Genomic DNA, 17831 nt, shown 5'->3' on the forward strand with positions numbered 1-17831 from the left:
GTCTTCAATCGCTGGTCCTCCTGGGTGGGCTTTTGAAAAGGATTGAAAATGATTGCCCATGCGCCGCAGTATTGCAGGGACTACCTGATGGACACATCTGCTCATCGAGGACTGTGCCATCCCAGCCAGACCTCCACATGCTCTTTGGAAAGACCCAGTGGCAAAAAAAATGCAGGGTTGCCATTACTTTAATGTGAGGTGGCAGGGAATGGGATCGTTGGGTTGGGGTCATCCTGCAGGATTCGGGTTAATTCCGGGATGGCTTCCTGGTTAAAGCGGAAGTTGCCATACACCTCATAAGCAGGCATGCCAACGAGATTTTGGCGTGGGCGGTAGACCCTCTCCTGTGCCCTCCTCCTCCTCCGTGCCCTCCTCCTTCTTTGCGCCTGTAAAGTTGCGAGTGCCATTACAATCATGGATGGCCCGGGCATTTTGGCAGACAAATTGAAGTCCTGCAGATATCCTGCTGTTCTCAGCTCTTTCTCAATGCTGTTGCTTCAGCAGACCTTTACACGGCAGGTGTAAAATTAGGGCTGCTTTTATAAAGTGTAACTTTGCGCCGGGAAACTAACAGGTGCGCACAGGGCGTAATCTACGGCGCACACACTTAATTTTGTGGATCGCCCTATCTCCCTCATTTGCATCTTTGCCTATCAAAAACAGCGGCGTGACTAGCGTAATTTGCGTCCGGGGATGCGCCGGTGTAATTATTTTAGGTAGGACGTAAAAAACGGATTTTAAGGCGTAACTCGTTTTGAGGATCGGGCGCAAAGATACGCGCGGTGTAAATTTAGAAAACTCTAGTTAAGTCGGCGCATCTGCTTTGTGGATTTGCCCCTATATTCTTCTAATCGCAGAACTAATGATGGATTTATTGCTGCAATAAAATACAAGTATTGCTTACAGCATTTTTTGAACACTTTGCAGAGCAGTTCTGGGACTTGTAAGCAGCTTGAATAGTGGTGCATCTTCCACCTTGACATACCTGGAAAAGAATAAACAGTATGAAGCAGAATAAATACATTAAACACTTTAGAGGGATATTTGGGGTACCTACCTCCAGTTATAGAAAAAAAGATTATTACAAATCCCCACGTTAATTATGTAATAAATATACAAATTTGGTGCTAACACTTAACATAATAGGAAATAAGATAAAACACAAGAACTGCTGCCACTAAAAAAAAAAAAAAACAGTGCATACACCACACCATTAATAGATAAAAAACAAAATACACATACAGTATCTCTCCAAAGTGAGTACATCCCTCACATTTTTGTAAATATTTTATTATATCTATTCATGTGACAACGCTAAAGAAATTACACTTTGCTACAATGTAAAATAGTGATTGTACAGCTTGTATAACAGTGTAAATTTGCTGTCCTCTCAAAATAACTCAACACACAGCCATTAATGTCTAAACCGCTTCCAACAAAAGTGAGTGTTAAATTTGGTGTTAGCGCTCTCACTCTCTCATACTGGTCAGTGGAAGTTCAACATGGCACCTCATGGAAAAAAAACTTTGAGGATCCGAAAAAAAATAATTGTTGCTCTACATTAAGATGGCCTAGGCTATAGGAAGATTGGCAAGACCCTGAAACTGAGCTGCAGTATGGTGGCCAAGACCATACAACGGTTTAACAGGACAGGTTCGGCTCAGAACAGGCCTCACCATGGTCAACCAAAGAAGTAGAGTGCACATGCTCGGCGTCATATCCAGTGGTTGTCTTTGAGAAATAGACGTATGAGTGCTGCCAGCATTACTACAGAGGTTGAAGGGGTGGGGGGTCAGCCTGTCCGTGCTCAGACCATATGCATCAAATTGGTCTGCATGGCTGTTGTCCCAGAAGGAAGCCTTTTCTAAAGATGATGCACAAGAAAGCCCACAAACAGTTTGCTGAAGACAAGAAGGCTAAGGGCATGGATTACTGGAATCATGTTCTGTGGCTTGATGAGACCAAGATATACTTATTTGGTTCAGATGGTGTCAATCGTGTGTGGCGGCAACCAGATGAGGAGTACACAGACAAGACAGTCCAGCATTGTGGTGGGAGTGTCATGGTCTGAGACTGCATGAGTGCTGCCGGAACTGGGGAGCTACAGTTTATTGAATGCCAACATGTACTGTGACATACTGAAGCAGAGCATAATCCCCTCCCTTTGGAGGCTGGGTTGCAGGGCAGTTCAGTATTACAATATGATAATGACCCCAAACACACCTCCAAAATGACCACTACCTTTCTAAAGAAGCTGAGGGTAAAGGTGATGGACTGCCCAAGCATGTCTCCAGACCTAAACCCTATTGAGCATCTGTGGGGCATCCTCAAACGGAAGGTGGAGGAGCGCAAGGTCTCCAACATCCACCAGCTTTGTGATGTCATCATGGAGGATTGGAAGAGGACTCCAATGGCAACCTGTGAAGCTCTGGTGAACTCCATGCCCAGTTAAAGCAGTGCTGGAAAATAATGGTGGCCACTCAAAATATTGACACTTTGTGCCCAATTTGGACATTTTCACTTAGGGGTGTACTCACTTTTGTTGCCAGTGGTTTAGACATTAGTGTGTTGAGTTATTTTGAGGGGACAGCAAATTTACACTGTTATACAAGCTGTACACTCACTACTAGAAAATGTCTTCAGTGTTGTCACATGAAAAGATATAATAAAATATTTACAAAAATTAGAGGGGTGTACTGACTTTTGTCAGCTCCTGTATAAAGTAAAGCTCTCTAATATATATATATATATATATATATATATATATATATATATATATATATATATATATATATTTTTTTTCCAAAAAGTCATCAACATACAAATAACATGTTAATGTGCAGAAGAATGCAATAAATCCAATCCTCCTTGTGTAAATTCAACAAAGTACTGTATATGCAAACAAAATCGCATCAAATTGGGACAGTGACATAATCACATAGGGCGGGATTAGGACACCATTCTGTTGGAGCACGGTGGATGTGTATGTAGCAATCTGAACTACAATTCTAAAGTACAGTGGGCCAAATCCTCAAAAGAGATACGACGGCGTATCTACTGATACGCCGTCGTATCCCTGTTTCTATCTTTGGAACTGATCCACAGAATCAGTTTCCAAGAGATAGACAGAAGATCCGGCAGGTGTAATAGTTTTACACTGCCGGATCTTAAGATGCAGTACCGCGACCGCCGCTGGGGGCATTCATCGTCGAAATTACGCGCCGGGTATGCTAATGAGGAGTTACGGCGATCCTCAAAGCTTTTTCGCGTTCGCTATGTCGCCGCTACGTTAGTTTCCCGTCGCATAGTTACACCTTTGAAAAGCAGCCCTACTTTTACACAGCAGGCGTACTGCTATGTAAAGTATGGCCGTCCTTCCCGCGTCGAATTTTTAAATGTTACGTCGATTGCGTAAGCCGTACGGGAATACGGAAATACGCTACGCGCCGCGCCGTTCAAAAAATTACGTCACGTCGCGCAAAGCACGTCGGGAAATTTGCGTCACAAGCATGCGCAGTACGTCCGGCGCGGGCGCGCGCCTAATTTAAATGGGACTCGCCCCATTAGATTCGGCACGCCTTGCGCCGGACGGATTTGAGTTACACCGCCGCAAATTTCCAGGTAAGTGTGTTGTGGATCGATACCTAACTTAGGAAATTTGCGGCAGTGTAACTTAAATCACTTAAGTTACGTTGTGCTGCGGGGCTGTGGATTTGGCCCAGTGTTCCTCCGGGATTTCTATGCATCATTCATTTTATTTCTAGTACCCAGTGTCATAGGCGTGCGCACAGGATGTGCCAGGTGTGCCCAGGCACACCCTAAACACCCTGAGAAGCACAGATTCCCCCTACTGCCCTGGCTCCCATATTTCCCCCCACAGCGCTGCCAGCTTCCCTCCTCTCCTTTTGGCTTCTGCTGCTGGGATGTTTTAGGAGTGGGGAAGGGGCCGGTAAATATGTAATTCACCAGCCTCTTCCCTTTCTGAATGAACATAGTGAGTGATCGGTAGTGTGTGTTTGGGCTTTGGGGTGCACACCCTAATGAAATAGGCTGCGCACACCTATGCCCAGTGTTATAAACTGAAATCATGCACTTGTAGTGCAAAGTGGAGTTGCGTTTCGTAAATAACCCCCATAGAGTATCTTCCTTGCCCCACTGACCTGTATCTTTGTACCCATCTAGATCCCCTGGCTTGTTGTTGGTTCACCTAACCTGTGTTCTTTGATGTCCAGCGTGTACTTATGCGTTTGTAAGTATGCTTTTCAGTTATTTATAGGAATAAGTGATGAGTTTTGGCAAACTTGACAATTTTTAACAGAATTACTGTTTATAAATAAGGCTTTTGTCCTCTTACTTGTGTTTCTTTTACTTTTTGTATTTTTTGGAGCAAGTCATTGTTTGAGCTGTCTTTCTGGAAATTTTGGATATTTGAAAACTGTTCCTAGGTATATGAAAACCATGTAAACTGAATGTGTGGGAATAGTCAGACTGCACTGCATGTGTGGGGATACTTACATATTCATCTGCACAACGTGTCCCATCCTCCACCAGTACTTGTGGGTTAAGGACATTACAGTCTGAATTATAAGGACGCAAGCTGCTCCTAGAGCAGAACAATACTCCGCACTTCACATCCCTGTGTATATAGAGGCTGCAGTTAGATATTGATGGGGATCACATATAGCATGTCAGATCATTGACTTTGGTCTGCACTCACTTTGCTGGGCACACGACATTGACTCCAGACTGACGGCAAAACCCAGGGCTGCCTCTTGTATTTAGTGCAAAGCAGGAATCTGAGCCAGCAACAAACCCTAATGTAACAGGTGAATATATTATAATATATGAATATATTTAAAAAAATAAAAAAAAACACTTATGCACTGCAATATGTGTAGGTAATAACCAGACATCATTAGTACATGCTGTACAACTATACATAATAAAGGAGCAAAAGCAGGGGTCAAGTCCTGGGGAAAAAAGTGTGGGAACTCCCACCCAAGATCCACTCCCCCACCGAAAAAAAAAAATGATACGCTCATGTGCATAATTACTAAACCGCATGTTTTTTTTTTCGATCCACTGTACCTTAGTAATCCTTTATGTTACTGGCAAGTTCTTTCTAAATCCCACGATAACTCGCGGCAGACCTCCACAATGTCTCCTGGGAACAATGACAAAAGCTCCCAGGAGACATAAAGGCATCGAGGAAGTGATGGAATACCCGCACACTACCTGATGAATCCATATACAGGAAGCGGCCAGTAACATAAAGGATTACTAAGGTTCACCTGCCCCTGACAGTGACTCGAGCTGGGCATCGCCGCTTAGTGAAGGATTGGCTCAGGCGGCTCGGCTGCTCTCGGCTGCTCTAGTCCTGCAAAAGGGAACTGCGTTCCTGCTGTGAAAAAAGTGCAGGGACTCCGTTCCCACGCGTTCCCGCAGGACTTGAGCCCTGAGCAAAAGCCCATTCCTTTACAACCAGCAGGAGAGTTGATAACATCCTACAACACCCAGGGCACCTAGATTGAACTGTTGCAGTATCACTCTACTCTAACCTTTCTCTTTGGCCCCCACTTTCACCCCTGGTCTCTTTCTACTTCTGCATATCTTGGCATTCACTACCAGTGTTTCCAGGCCATATAACTAAAGTTTTCAAAAAGGCACCCAAAAATATCTAGCAGTGCCATTGCTGCCACCGTACCTTACACAATACACCAATCAGCCATAACATTATGACCACCCACCTAGGTCCCCCTTTTGCCACCAAAACATCCCTGACTTACCACGGCATGGATGTACACACCCCTGGCCAACCACATTATCTAAAAGAAAAACATGATTCATCAGACCAGGCCACTTTCTTGTTTCGTGGTCTAATTCTGATGCTCACGTGCCCACTGTAAATGCATTTGACTGTGGACACATGTCAGCATGGGCACCCTCACCAGTCTGTGGCTACACAGCCCCATACACAACAAACTGTGATGTACTGTGTGTTCTGAAACCTTTCTTTCGGAATCAACAGTACATTTTTCAGCAATTTAAGCTAATATTGGATCAGACTGCACGGGCCAGTCTTCGCTCCCCATGTGCATTAATGAGCCTTTGCCACCCCTGAACCTGTCGTTGGTTCACTGGTTTTCCTTCCCTGGACCACTTTTGGTAGGTCTTAACCATTGCAGATCACATATATCCCACAAAAGCTGCAGTTTTGAAGTTGCTCTGACCCAGTCATCTAGCCCCCCTTGTTTTTGTCTTATCTTTTAGGAAAACAGTCATCTCCCTACAGCCTGCTGATTGAAGAATGAGCAAGAAACATAAACACCCTGATAAGTCATCAACTCTGCTCACTCTGCCCTCTCCTCCTGTCTGTATGCGAGCATATATTGGTTGGTTGCTTCCTGCTTACCTTGACCCCAGTACATTTGACATTGACTTTGGAGAGTGGGACATCTGCCATTGTAGCAGTATCCTCCTTCGCCATTTCTACAGGGAAATCCATTGATCCGGAAACGGTCAGATGGACACATGCCAGACTTCCCGTCACACATTTCCGACAAGTCGCAGTCATCTTTATCCTCTCTGCACACGGATCCTGCAGTCTTCAGCTAAGAGATAACGTGAAAACAAGATATTAATGCCATCACCTAATCTTCATGCTTACATTTTACATGCTTGATGCACTATATATTTTTTTACTGTATTACATATACACATTTGTACATCCCGCATAGGTGTGCACAGCCTTTGGCATTAGGGTGTGCACCCCCAAGCTCAAACACACTCTACCGATCACTCACGATGTTCATTCAGAAACGGAAGGGGCCGGTAAATGGCATATTTACTGGCCCCTTTCCCCTACTCATCCTAAAACATCCACATCAACTGGTGGGAGAGGAGGGAAGCTGGTAGTGCTGTGGGGGGAAGGAGGGGGAGCCAGGTCAGTAGGGGGAATCTGTTCTGCACATGGTGACTATGGTGTGCCTGGGCACACCTGGCACACCCTGTGCGCACGCCTATGACATCCCCCCAAGGGACTATTGGCATTTTTCTCCAGTCTTTTGGCCACCCTGATCAAGAAATATTGAAATCCCCCTGATGGTTTAAACAAATATGCGGATGATTTAATTGCCAATTTACTGCCGGAAGTTTCCCAAATGGAAAGAATGATAGATAGGATTCATCGCATTCCCAAACCTAAAAATATGGACCCAGCTATTCCTAGAGACGTCCTATTGAAAATCCATTTTTATCCAACAAAAGAAAAGCTATTGGCAAAAGCTAGGATCCTTTCAATACTTCCTGGTCCATATAAAGACATCCATCTTTACGCAGACCTGTCGCAATATACTCTGCATTTGAGAAGACAACTTAAATCTACTACCAAGGCATTGAGTGATCACAAAATTCAATATAAATGGAAACATCCTGCAACTCTGATAATTACTCATAATGGATCAACCATCGTCGTGTCCAACCCTAAAGATGGCCTGCAATTGCTTCAATCTTGGGGTATTACCCCATCTCCTTCCTATAAAGATGGAAGAAGAGCTCCTGTATTGGATCCAGTCAATCATCCCGATGGAAATCGTTTAAACAGAGGAAAATGAGAGACCATTGTATTTTCCCTCTGATGCTTTTCCCTTTTCCTTCCTTCCTTTTTTATTTTTTTTATTTTTATTATATATTGCTATAGTCATTGGCGATATTCCTCTGATGTCAATACATCCCCCTAGTATCTGATATATTACTTTTATATTACCCTTGCTTGCTGAACATTACCTCTCCTCTTGGTCGGTTATAGTTTTCACCCGACCTGTGTCATTGCATTGCTTGTGCCAGGTTCATATCCCTAGTACACACAATAGCGATTTGTTTCTTATACATTTGCTAGCAACTTCAATATTTTGATTTGTTGCCATTCCAAATATTTTGGCTATTTTGTTTTGTTTGGTTAGGGTTTATTTTGTTTCATCTTGTTTTGTTTAGTTTTGTTTTACTTTGTTATCTTGTTTCTTGTTTTGATTTTATTTTTGTTTTAGTTTTTATTTGCAGCTGTCACAGAACGACAGGTTGATTCCGTGTTCCCTGACAGTGCATACTTCTGGACATCTTTCAAATAACACTGATCCATATCGCCTAGAGGTAATCCCTTTCTGTAAGTATCACACTCATCGCACATACACACCGCTACGAAATGTCTATCAATTTTCTCTCTATTAATACCAATGGTTTAAATCACCCGGCTAAGAGGGCCTCAGTGTGGAAGACTGCGCTAACTTCCAACTGCGATGTTCTTTGCCTACAAGAAACACATTTTATCAAAGATAATGCTCCTCAATGTCGCCATAACTCATATCCTCATATTTTCAAGGCAGATTTTAATCGCAAGCAGAGAGGTGTATTAATTGCTATTAGAGATACACTAGCTTTCAATCTTTTAAATGAATATGCTGATCCTGAAGGCAGGTTTTTTATCTTGGTTTGCAGGCTAGATAATGTAGTATATACGATAGTCAACATTTATGCACCTAATATTGGTCAAATGAAATTCCACAAGGCAACTATGAAAAAAATTATAGATATGCAGAAAGGCAATCTTTTGATTTGTGGCGACTTCAATTTAGTACCTGACATACAAGTTGATTCCTCCTCAAATGCTAAAAGGTTCGCTTCCCCTCTTGCTGCCTTTTTGGCAGAAAATGAGTTATATGACATCTGGAGATGTTGCCACGCGTCTGAGAGAGATTACACTTTCCATTCTCCGCGCCACAACACATACTCTCGTATTGATCTATTCATTTCCGACAAGTGGTTACTTCAAAACGTATTAGAGTCTCATATCCATACTGCCACGTGGTCGGATCATGCACCGATCAGCATCAAACTAAAGAATATCAATTCTAAAAACAAATCTTATTTATGGCGCGTTAATAATTATTTACTACAACATCCTGATAATATACAATATATATCTCAAAAATTGACCGAATTCTTCTCGGACAACAAAGGTTCCGTATCAGATCCTGTAGTAGTATGGAATACTCATAAAGCCTTCGTTCGTGGTCTACTCATTCAACTTGGATCTCGGGCAAAAAAGATGAGAAGATCTAAAATTGATGAACTCACCAAAAAACTAGCAGACGCCGACTCTGAAAACAAATCTAAACCCTCTACCTATCTTAAATCCAAGCTGTATGCACTTAGAAATGAACTGAGATCTGTACTAATGGAATCATATGATTCTAATCTCAGAAAATTGAAGGCACGTTCATATGTCGCCAATAACAAGGCAGGTAAACTTTTGGCTAATAGAATAAAGGGCCATAGGCTAAAGACAAAGATCTCTCATCTTTTTGACCCAATCTCAAAGGATAAAATTATTAACCCCCAACTTATTGCTGATTCATTCAGCTCCTACTACAGTGGTTTATATAATCTCTCCAGAGATACTAATACTCATCAACCCTCCACTGATGAGATTCAAAAGTTCCTATCTCATGTTAAATTACCCAAATTAACAAGAGACCAGCTTACACTTTTAAATTGCCCCTTCAATAGTCTTGAGATTCTCAATACCATTGATTCTCTACCTAGGGCAAAGGCACCGGGTCCAGATGGCTACTCCATTGAATATTTTAAAACATTTAAACAAATACTAGTACCACATCTACTAGAGGTGTATAATCACTCTGCATCTGTTTCTACATTCCCAAAGGAAATGTTGTCTGCTCTTATTGTTACCCTGCCTAAACCGGGTAAAGACCCAACTTCTCCACAAAACTTTCGCCCCATTTCACTACTAAACGTAGATTTAAAAATCTATGCTAAAATGCTTGCTAATAGAATTGTAGACATCCTCCCCAATCTAATCAATCTAGACCAAACTGGTTTCACTAGAGGTAGACAGTCTTCTGACGCGACCAGAAGGTTGATTGACGTTATCCACAATATCAATGCTTCCGGAACGCCTTCTCTGCTTCTATCATTGGATGCGGAGAAGGCGTTTGACAGGATAAATTGGACCTATCTATCACTTACTTTACAGGAATTTGGATTTGAGGGCTTTATTTTTAAAGCAATTCTCGCCCTATACTCTAACCCTATTGCGCGAGTTTATAGTTCTAGCATGCTGTCTAAACCATTCACTATCACTAATGGCACAAGGCAAGGATGCCCATTATCCCCTTTGATATTTAATTTATTAATAGAACCTCTAGCTGAACACATCAGATCCAATCCAAAAATTTCAGGTATATCTATCGGTGACAGCACTAATAAAATTAGTTTATTCGCAGACGATATTATTTTAATGCTCTCTTCCCCATTTTCTTCCCTTCTAGAAGTTCAAAAGATTTTGAAATGGTTTGGTAAAATTTCATTCTACAAAGTTAATGAGGACAAGTCCTATGCCATGGATATAGGTATTGACGCTGTGTCTAACAACCTGCTCCAGCTTCAGTTCCCATATTCATGGGTAGGAACTAGTATTCCATACTTAGGGATACTTCTTACCCGTTCTACTAGATCTCTGTTCACGCAAAACTTTATTCCAATTAAAAATAAATTGCAAATTGACCTATCCAAATTAGGTAAACATGAATTATCCTGGTGGGGCAGATTATCGGCATTCAAAATGCTGCATCTACCTCAAATATTGTACTTGTTCAGGTGTTTACCCATACCTATCCCGATTCACTTCTTCAAATCCTTACAATCAATCCTTTCCAAATTCATTTGGAATGGGAAAAAGTCGAGGTGCGCCCACCACAAATTGATCAAACATAGAAAATGGGGAGGGGTGGGCTATGTCGATTTTCATGACTATTTTCAAGCATCTATAATGTCCCAGCTAAAGGAATGGTTTCAACCTCATTCCACTACAGCATGGGGTCGGATTGAATCCTCCTTTTGTACTCATGGCTCTGCCAATTTGTGGCTGTTTGGTGCAGAGATAGGGATAAAAATCCCCACACATCTACCCCCTACAATGCAGTTATCGATTACTACGTGGCTTAAAGTTCTAAAATCTGTAGATCCCTCCGATTCTACTCTTACTGTACATGCTCCACTGAAAGTACTAAATCTAGTTCTGAAACATGTTCCACTAGATCTTTGGGGCAATTTTGGTATTAATCGTATACATGACCTTTTCCTCAAGGGAGAGATTAAATCCTTCCAAGTCATTCAATCTGAGTTCAATATACCTAGCTGGTGCCTTACTCATTATTCTCTCATAGTGAAATGCATAAGCAAATTGAACATAACCACTACTCACGTGCATCCCATAATGTGGTCCTATTTAACTTCGCTAGAAATGAAAAAAAAAGGTATCTCCGTTTTTTACAATTTGCTCCAAGAAAAACAGAGATTCTCAAAGACCTCCTCGCATGTTCAATGGGAAAAAGATCTAGGACAAACATATACGGATGACCAATGGCGTGTCGCGTGCAAGCTTAATCAATCAACATCGAGTTGCACCACTTTGTGGGAATTATCTGTTAAATTCACATTGAGGTGGTACTATACCCCAGATGTTGTATCCAAATTTGGAGGACAGCAGTCGGACAGATGTTGGAGATTATGCGGATTCAGGGGTGACCTTATACATACTTTATGGGGCTGCCCTATGCTAACGAAATACTGGGCGGAAGTGTTCGAAATCATTTCTGCTATATCTGTCAAGCGAATCATTCCAGATCCCGCCTTGGCTTTGCTTTCTCTGGGTATTGAAAACTTTCCAGCGAATCTTAGGAGCTCGATAGTTCATTTACTTATGGCTGCCAGACTTTCGATAACCAGAAAATGGAAAGATCCGTGTCCTCCTAGTATATTGGAATCTATTGACTTAACTAATATTCATTGCACATACGAAAGAGTGATGGCTGTGTCACTATTTACCTTACCTAAACACATAAACACATGGACCCCCTGGACAAATTGGTACAAAAGCTACACTTAGACATTGCGGATAGTGTATTCCTGGGAAGGAAGGTTGATCTTATTCCATTCCACATTGAGTTTTCTGATAACTAGTCGAGTCGCTTACTACTTTTACTCATTTAAGGTTACACTGCTGTTCTTCACTGTGTTTATATAATAAACTTCATAAGACATTTATCTGATGTTTTAAAATTGTGATAGACAACGGGTAATGTTTTATTCATGTTCAGTTAGGCACATACCTTTTATTTAATTTATTTATTATTTACTCGACTGGTGTTCCATTTTAGACTACCTGCTGAATTTATCTATTCTAATATATGCTCATGAATCGCATATTTTCTGAACATAACATATTGCTATTTTTGTTTATTGTTTGTGTTTAAATATATACCAATAAAAATTTATTGAAAGAAAAAAAGAAATATTGAAATAAAAGCTGACTGCCAGACTTAGGGCTCATTTACACTAGTGTTGTCCCCTGAAAAGCGATTGTTGGGCTGTATGCAGGGGTGTATATTTACTGCACAGCGATGCAGAGAACATTACACAATGTTACCCACATTGGTTTACTGTGGTGCCATTCATTGTGCACCAAAGCATGAAACATGTGCTACAGTGATGTGGGCTTTACCGCAATGCAACAATATGAATCACTGTGAATTATTATTTAGAATTATAAGTTGGTGTGCTCCAATGCGGATAATACAAGGCAGCAATGTAAATCATTCTAAATCTCACCCCAATGCACCATGCCAATGAACATGCACTGCACTGAAAAAAATGCTGCACTCACTTATTGGAGCAAATGAATGGCCTCATAACACTCCTTAAATGCAAAGATGCAAATGGATCCTTATGACTGTTACAAGAATAGGAGCAAAGGGGAAATCTCCAAGTGGGGGCACCTGTATGAGATTTTCCATACTTCTTGCCATGTCTTCATTAAAAGGAGTAGGGGAAAATCTCGCCTGGTGGGACAAATTGCAGCCTAAAAGAAGATCCAATACATCCTTATTCTACTTAAAACTCTAAGGCCGAGTACTCACGACCAAACATGTTCGCTCGAAATGTCCGACGGGCTGTTTCTGGCGTACAAGGCTGTTTTTTCATTTGGCCCGCTGGCTTGTACACACCAGCGGACGATATTTCCCTGCGGACCTGAACGCGTGCACGTAATCCACGTTTGACGTCACTATAAAGGGAAAGGCCAAAGTCAATGGCGACGCCCTCTGTTCCGCTTTTGCTAGTTACGGCTTTGCTCGTGTTAGTGAAGGTTTGGTTAGAGCTGATTCGCGCTTCTCGGTCTCCAGGCTTTAGTAGGTAGTATTTTCTCGTTCAGTGCGTGTGCTTGTGGGTACGTAGTTGGCATTCGGGTACAGGCGTGCAGTTCGTTCTGCTTAGCAGATTCGTACTGTGCGTTCGTATCTGTGTGTCGTGCGTTCTTTGCAGGTACCGCTGGATTTGATTGTGCTTTCTGTTGGAGTGTGTTCTTGACTGACCAGCCGGCCGGTTTGAAGCCATGATGGAGCAGCAGCGTCAATTTTCGCGAGTTGGTGCTGTTTATGGGATGGCTGCTGGATATGTTCATTATTCCAGTACTTTGGCCAGAAACAGGGGGCGGAGGCGTTTCTGGACCAAGAATTGGTTGCGCCAGCGTGACCAGTTCTCTCATATGCCTCTGCTTAGGGAACTCCAGGAGAATAATCCTAATGACTATAGGAATTTTCTCCGCATGACGGACCCCGTATTCAACAGTCTGCTGGAACTTCTGTCCCCCTATATCACGAGGCAGGACACTGTGATGCGCCAAGCCATCACGGCCGAGCAGAGGCTTATTGCCACGTTGCGGTACCTGGCGACTGGGAGGAGCCTGCAGGACCTCAAGTTCTCGACAGGCATCTCTCCGCAGGCGCTTGGGGTCATCATACCGGACACGTGTGCTGCCATCATTAAAGTTATGCACGAGGAGTATATGAAGGTAAGTTTCCTCATTTTAACCTCACAATGTGTCTTTAATAATGTGGCAAACTAACTTTTTATTTTATTTCCCAGATATGCTGTGTGTTTAACTAACGTTCCCTTTTCTCACTATGCATGTTGATATCAGCTTTTACATGTTCTTTTTATTTTGGCCTACCTGCATATTTTGATCTTACCCAATATTAACCTGTCCAGCATGCTATCTTCGGGCCAACCCCCACCTTGCCACTTTTTTTTGTTTTTTTTTGTTTTCTAAAAACAGTTTAAACACCCCCCACCCCCCCTTCAAAGTGTTTTTGTCCCCATCAGAGGGCTGTGGAGTCTCTTATTAATTAAGTGGGCCTATCTATTTGTGCCCCGAAATTCTCCCTTCATAATTAGCAAATGCTATTTTAAAAATGTAAAGTTGCACAAGGATGCTTGTAGGATTATGTTTGCAATGTTTATGTGCCAAAGTACTAAATCTCTTTTTTTGTTTGTCCCCACAGCTACCCTCCACACCACAGGAATGGCAGTCTGTGGCTTCCCAATTTGCCGAGCGGTGGGATTTTCCTAACTGCGGTGGAGCAATAGATGGGAAACACGTCCGCATTGTGCCCCCACCCCGCTCGGGGTCCTTCTATTATAACTACAAGGGTTATCATAGTATTGTGTTGATGGCGGTGGTGTCGGCACAGTATGAGTTTCTATATGTGGACGTGGGGAAGAACGGCCGGATGTCAGATGGGGGAGTGTTCGCACGGACTGATTTCTATGATCGTCTCCAAACTGGTGGTCTGGCATTGCCACCAGATGAAGATAATGTGGAAGGACTTCCGTTTGTGTTCCTAGCGGACGAGGCTTTCGGCCTTGGACCTCACCTAATGCGGCCTTTTCCCCAGAGGACCCTCACCTCAGAGAGGAGTGTGTTCAATTTTCGGTTGTCCAGGGCTCGGAGGGTAGTCGAGAATGCCTTTGGGATCCTCAGCAACCGGTTCCGCCTGTTCCTGACATCGATACATTTGGCGGAATATAAATTGAACACCATTATATTTGCCTGCTGCATTTTGCACAATTTTCTACGCAGGCACTCCCAGACGTACCTAGCCTCCATGGGCTCTGAGGCAGGACTACCCTCAGAGAACATTCCTGGCCTGGACACTGGTTGCGCTGGCTTGGCCCCCCAATCTGCTCGTGAGGTACGTGACAAATATGTTGAGTACTTCATGGGTCGGGGGGCCATTGCTATGCCAGATCATATTTCTTTCTAATTCGGCCCCCAAAGAAAGGAATATTCTCACAACTAATAAATAATTAGACCATTGGACTGTATACAGTTGTTTGTCATTACTGCTTTTTCTCTATTTTTCTGTCTTCCAGGTTATCTCCAAAAATAGTGCACTTCTAGTGCCAGATTTACTTACTCAGATGTATTAACTAACCACATTTGCACATTATTCACTCATCTACAAACTGGGTATTCAGTCTAGAAATAAGAAGCCACTCATTTTTCTGCTTTTGATGTCACATTTCTTTTTTTTTATTTTACTCATTTTTTAACAAGAAATGTGTATTTTTAGGCAGAAAACATTTCCTGCAAATTTTTGCAACAAAATATTGGCTTTTAATTATTTATTTTTTTGTCTTTATTGACAGTGATTAGCAATAATAATGATCGAAACACAATGTAAGAATAATTTCACTGAAACTATACGCAAGAATTTTTGGACTTGTCTCCTATATATCTATCTCTAGAGATATATATATATATATATATATATATATATATATATATATATATATATATACACACTTCTAAACACAATTTTTTTAGACTTTGGTTAAAAATTTTAGTTCTTATTTAGTTTGGTTTCCAATAACCCAGACTAATTTATGTAGAAATTTTTTGGGTAATTTTTTATTTTCTAATTTTTTTTGGGGTATTTGTTTCGAAGACATTTATTTACATTTAGAAATTTTTGTGTATTGTTTTTATACAAAACATTTTTTGGCTTTGTATTTGTTTGTGTGTAATTTTTTCAACAAGATTTTAACACAACACAAATTTTTTTATTTTTTGGACAAAAATTAGTTAACTTCTTTCTTTAGGTGAGATTTCTTGTTCGTTTTGTGATCTGAAACTGGAAACATTTACAAACCCAAAAAGATCAACACCAAACAAAAATTTAAAAAAAGAACAGCAGTCAGTCATATGGATGGTGTGCTTTCACACTGGAACACGCCAAAATTTCTAAATGCACACATTCAGTGAAAACTCGCCAAATGTCATTGGTTAAACAGATAAATGGCCACATGTGCTATCTGACATCATGGGTGATCAATGTCTGTGTTTTGTGGGAGCAAACCCTTCCTCTCAACTACTTGAGGATCGAGGAGGGGTTTGTACCCACAAAGCACAGACAATAGATAGTCTGTGATGGCAGATAGCACATATTGGCACACTGTGTGTGCATTTAGAAATTTTGGCGTATTATAAAGTACAAAAATTAAAAAGGGTTTTGTGGGCGGGGGATGGGCGGGGGATGGGCTTCTGTGGTTCAGTCTTTGACACGGCCCATCATGTCAATGATATTTTTGTAATTTTGTTCGATGACTAGCATCCTTTGTCGCATGTTCTCCATTTCCGTGCTACACTCTGAAATGACATTTCGCACATTCTGCTCCATGACTAGCATCCTTTCCCGCATAATGTCCATTTCCGTGCTGCACTCCATTAGTTGCTGTACAATTATAGAAGCACTTGCACGTGAAAAATGTGCTACACCATCTTCATCCCCTAAAAAGAAACAAATTGGCATTCAAAATATGTAAATAATTTCCAGCCTATCTGCATATGTTTGGCCCTATTAATATAGGGGTGACACTGACCTGATGGCCTGATAATTTCCACATCCCCAATTTCTTCATCTTCTATCACTCCTCCTTCTTCCACCACCTCCCCATCATCTTCTATCACTCCTCCTTCTTCCACCACCTCCCCATCATCTTCGACTCCTCCTTCATCCATCAATCCACCTTCTTGCAATTCGCCAAATTGTTCTTCCGCCACTTGCCCTTCATCTGCTATAAATTCTAAGTCCAAAATAACTTCTTCCTCCTCTCTTCCTTCCTCCTTTCTTCCTTCCTCTTCTCCTTCCACATCCTCTTCTCCTTCCACATCCTCTTCTCCTTCCACATCCTCTTCTCCTTCCACATCCTCCTCTCTTCCTTCCACAGCCTCCTCCTCCTCAACATGTGGAGGTGTTTGATTTTGTGGGTGTCTGGCCCTCTCTGCCTCCTCCAATTGCTGGCGTCTTCTTTCCCCTATAAGAAATAATAAAAAACAAAAGGGATACTCATCAGCACACAGATATTGGATATCACAAATCGCACACATTGCATAGACGATACATTTATGATGATTTTTGGTTGTTTATTCTTTCAGCAATCCTCCATTTTTGGCGTAGTTCTAGGCCAAGCTCAGATCCTGCCCCTTTTTTGCAAAGAAGTGACACACATGGATGTCCCCCCAAAACATTAATTCTCGTCGACCCTCCAAATAAATATACTTTGATTTTTGAGACACAGGTGCTTTGCATTTCCAGATGTTAAAACATCATCTTTATTTGCATTTTGGAGAATGAATCTTGTTTGCCTGTCACATTCACTCAATTTAATTTCTGTGATTTTGCTATTCAACAATGTTGGAAAACCAAGTTTGGGGCCAGTCAGCCATGTCCAGGTGTGTTGTTCCTGGAGTAACGTCACATTTTTGCAAAACAATGTCATATTACGCGTGTTTACTATTTCACAAAATTTGGTAAGGGTTGTTATTTGACATAAACACAATACAGTATTGCAGACATTCCCCCCCCCCCTTAAATAATATGGACTTACTTTTACGCAGAATTTTGAGGATCTTC

General features: G+C 41.7%; 1 protein-coding gene across 1 annotated transcript in view; it reads right to left on the reverse strand.

The window, feature by feature from the left end:
* Window positions 1–17831, reverse strand: part of LOC120933097 (zinc metalloproteinase-disintegrin-like batroxstatin-2) — a 127729-nt gene that overhangs the window by 33680 nt on the left and 76218 nt on the right. Inside the window, exons 15-18 of the mRNA XM_040346093.1 lie at window positions 6413–6611; window positions 4718–4814; window positions 4516–4636; window positions 905–985 (exon numbers count right to left, since the gene is read on the reverse strand). Of these exons, the coding sequence (XP_040202027.1) occupies window positions 905–985; window positions 4516–4636; window positions 4718–4814; window positions 6413–6611 (498 nt within the window). The remainder of the gene's footprint in view (window positions 1–904; window positions 986–4515; window positions 4637–4717; window positions 4815–6412; window positions 6612–17831) is intronic.

The sequence above is a fragment of the Rana temporaria genome, chromosome 3, assembly GCF_905171775.1.
Source record: "Rana temporaria chromosome 3, aRanTem1.1, whole genome shotgun sequence".
NCBI lineage: Eukaryota > Metazoa > Chordata > Amphibia > Anura > Ranidae > Rana > Rana temporaria.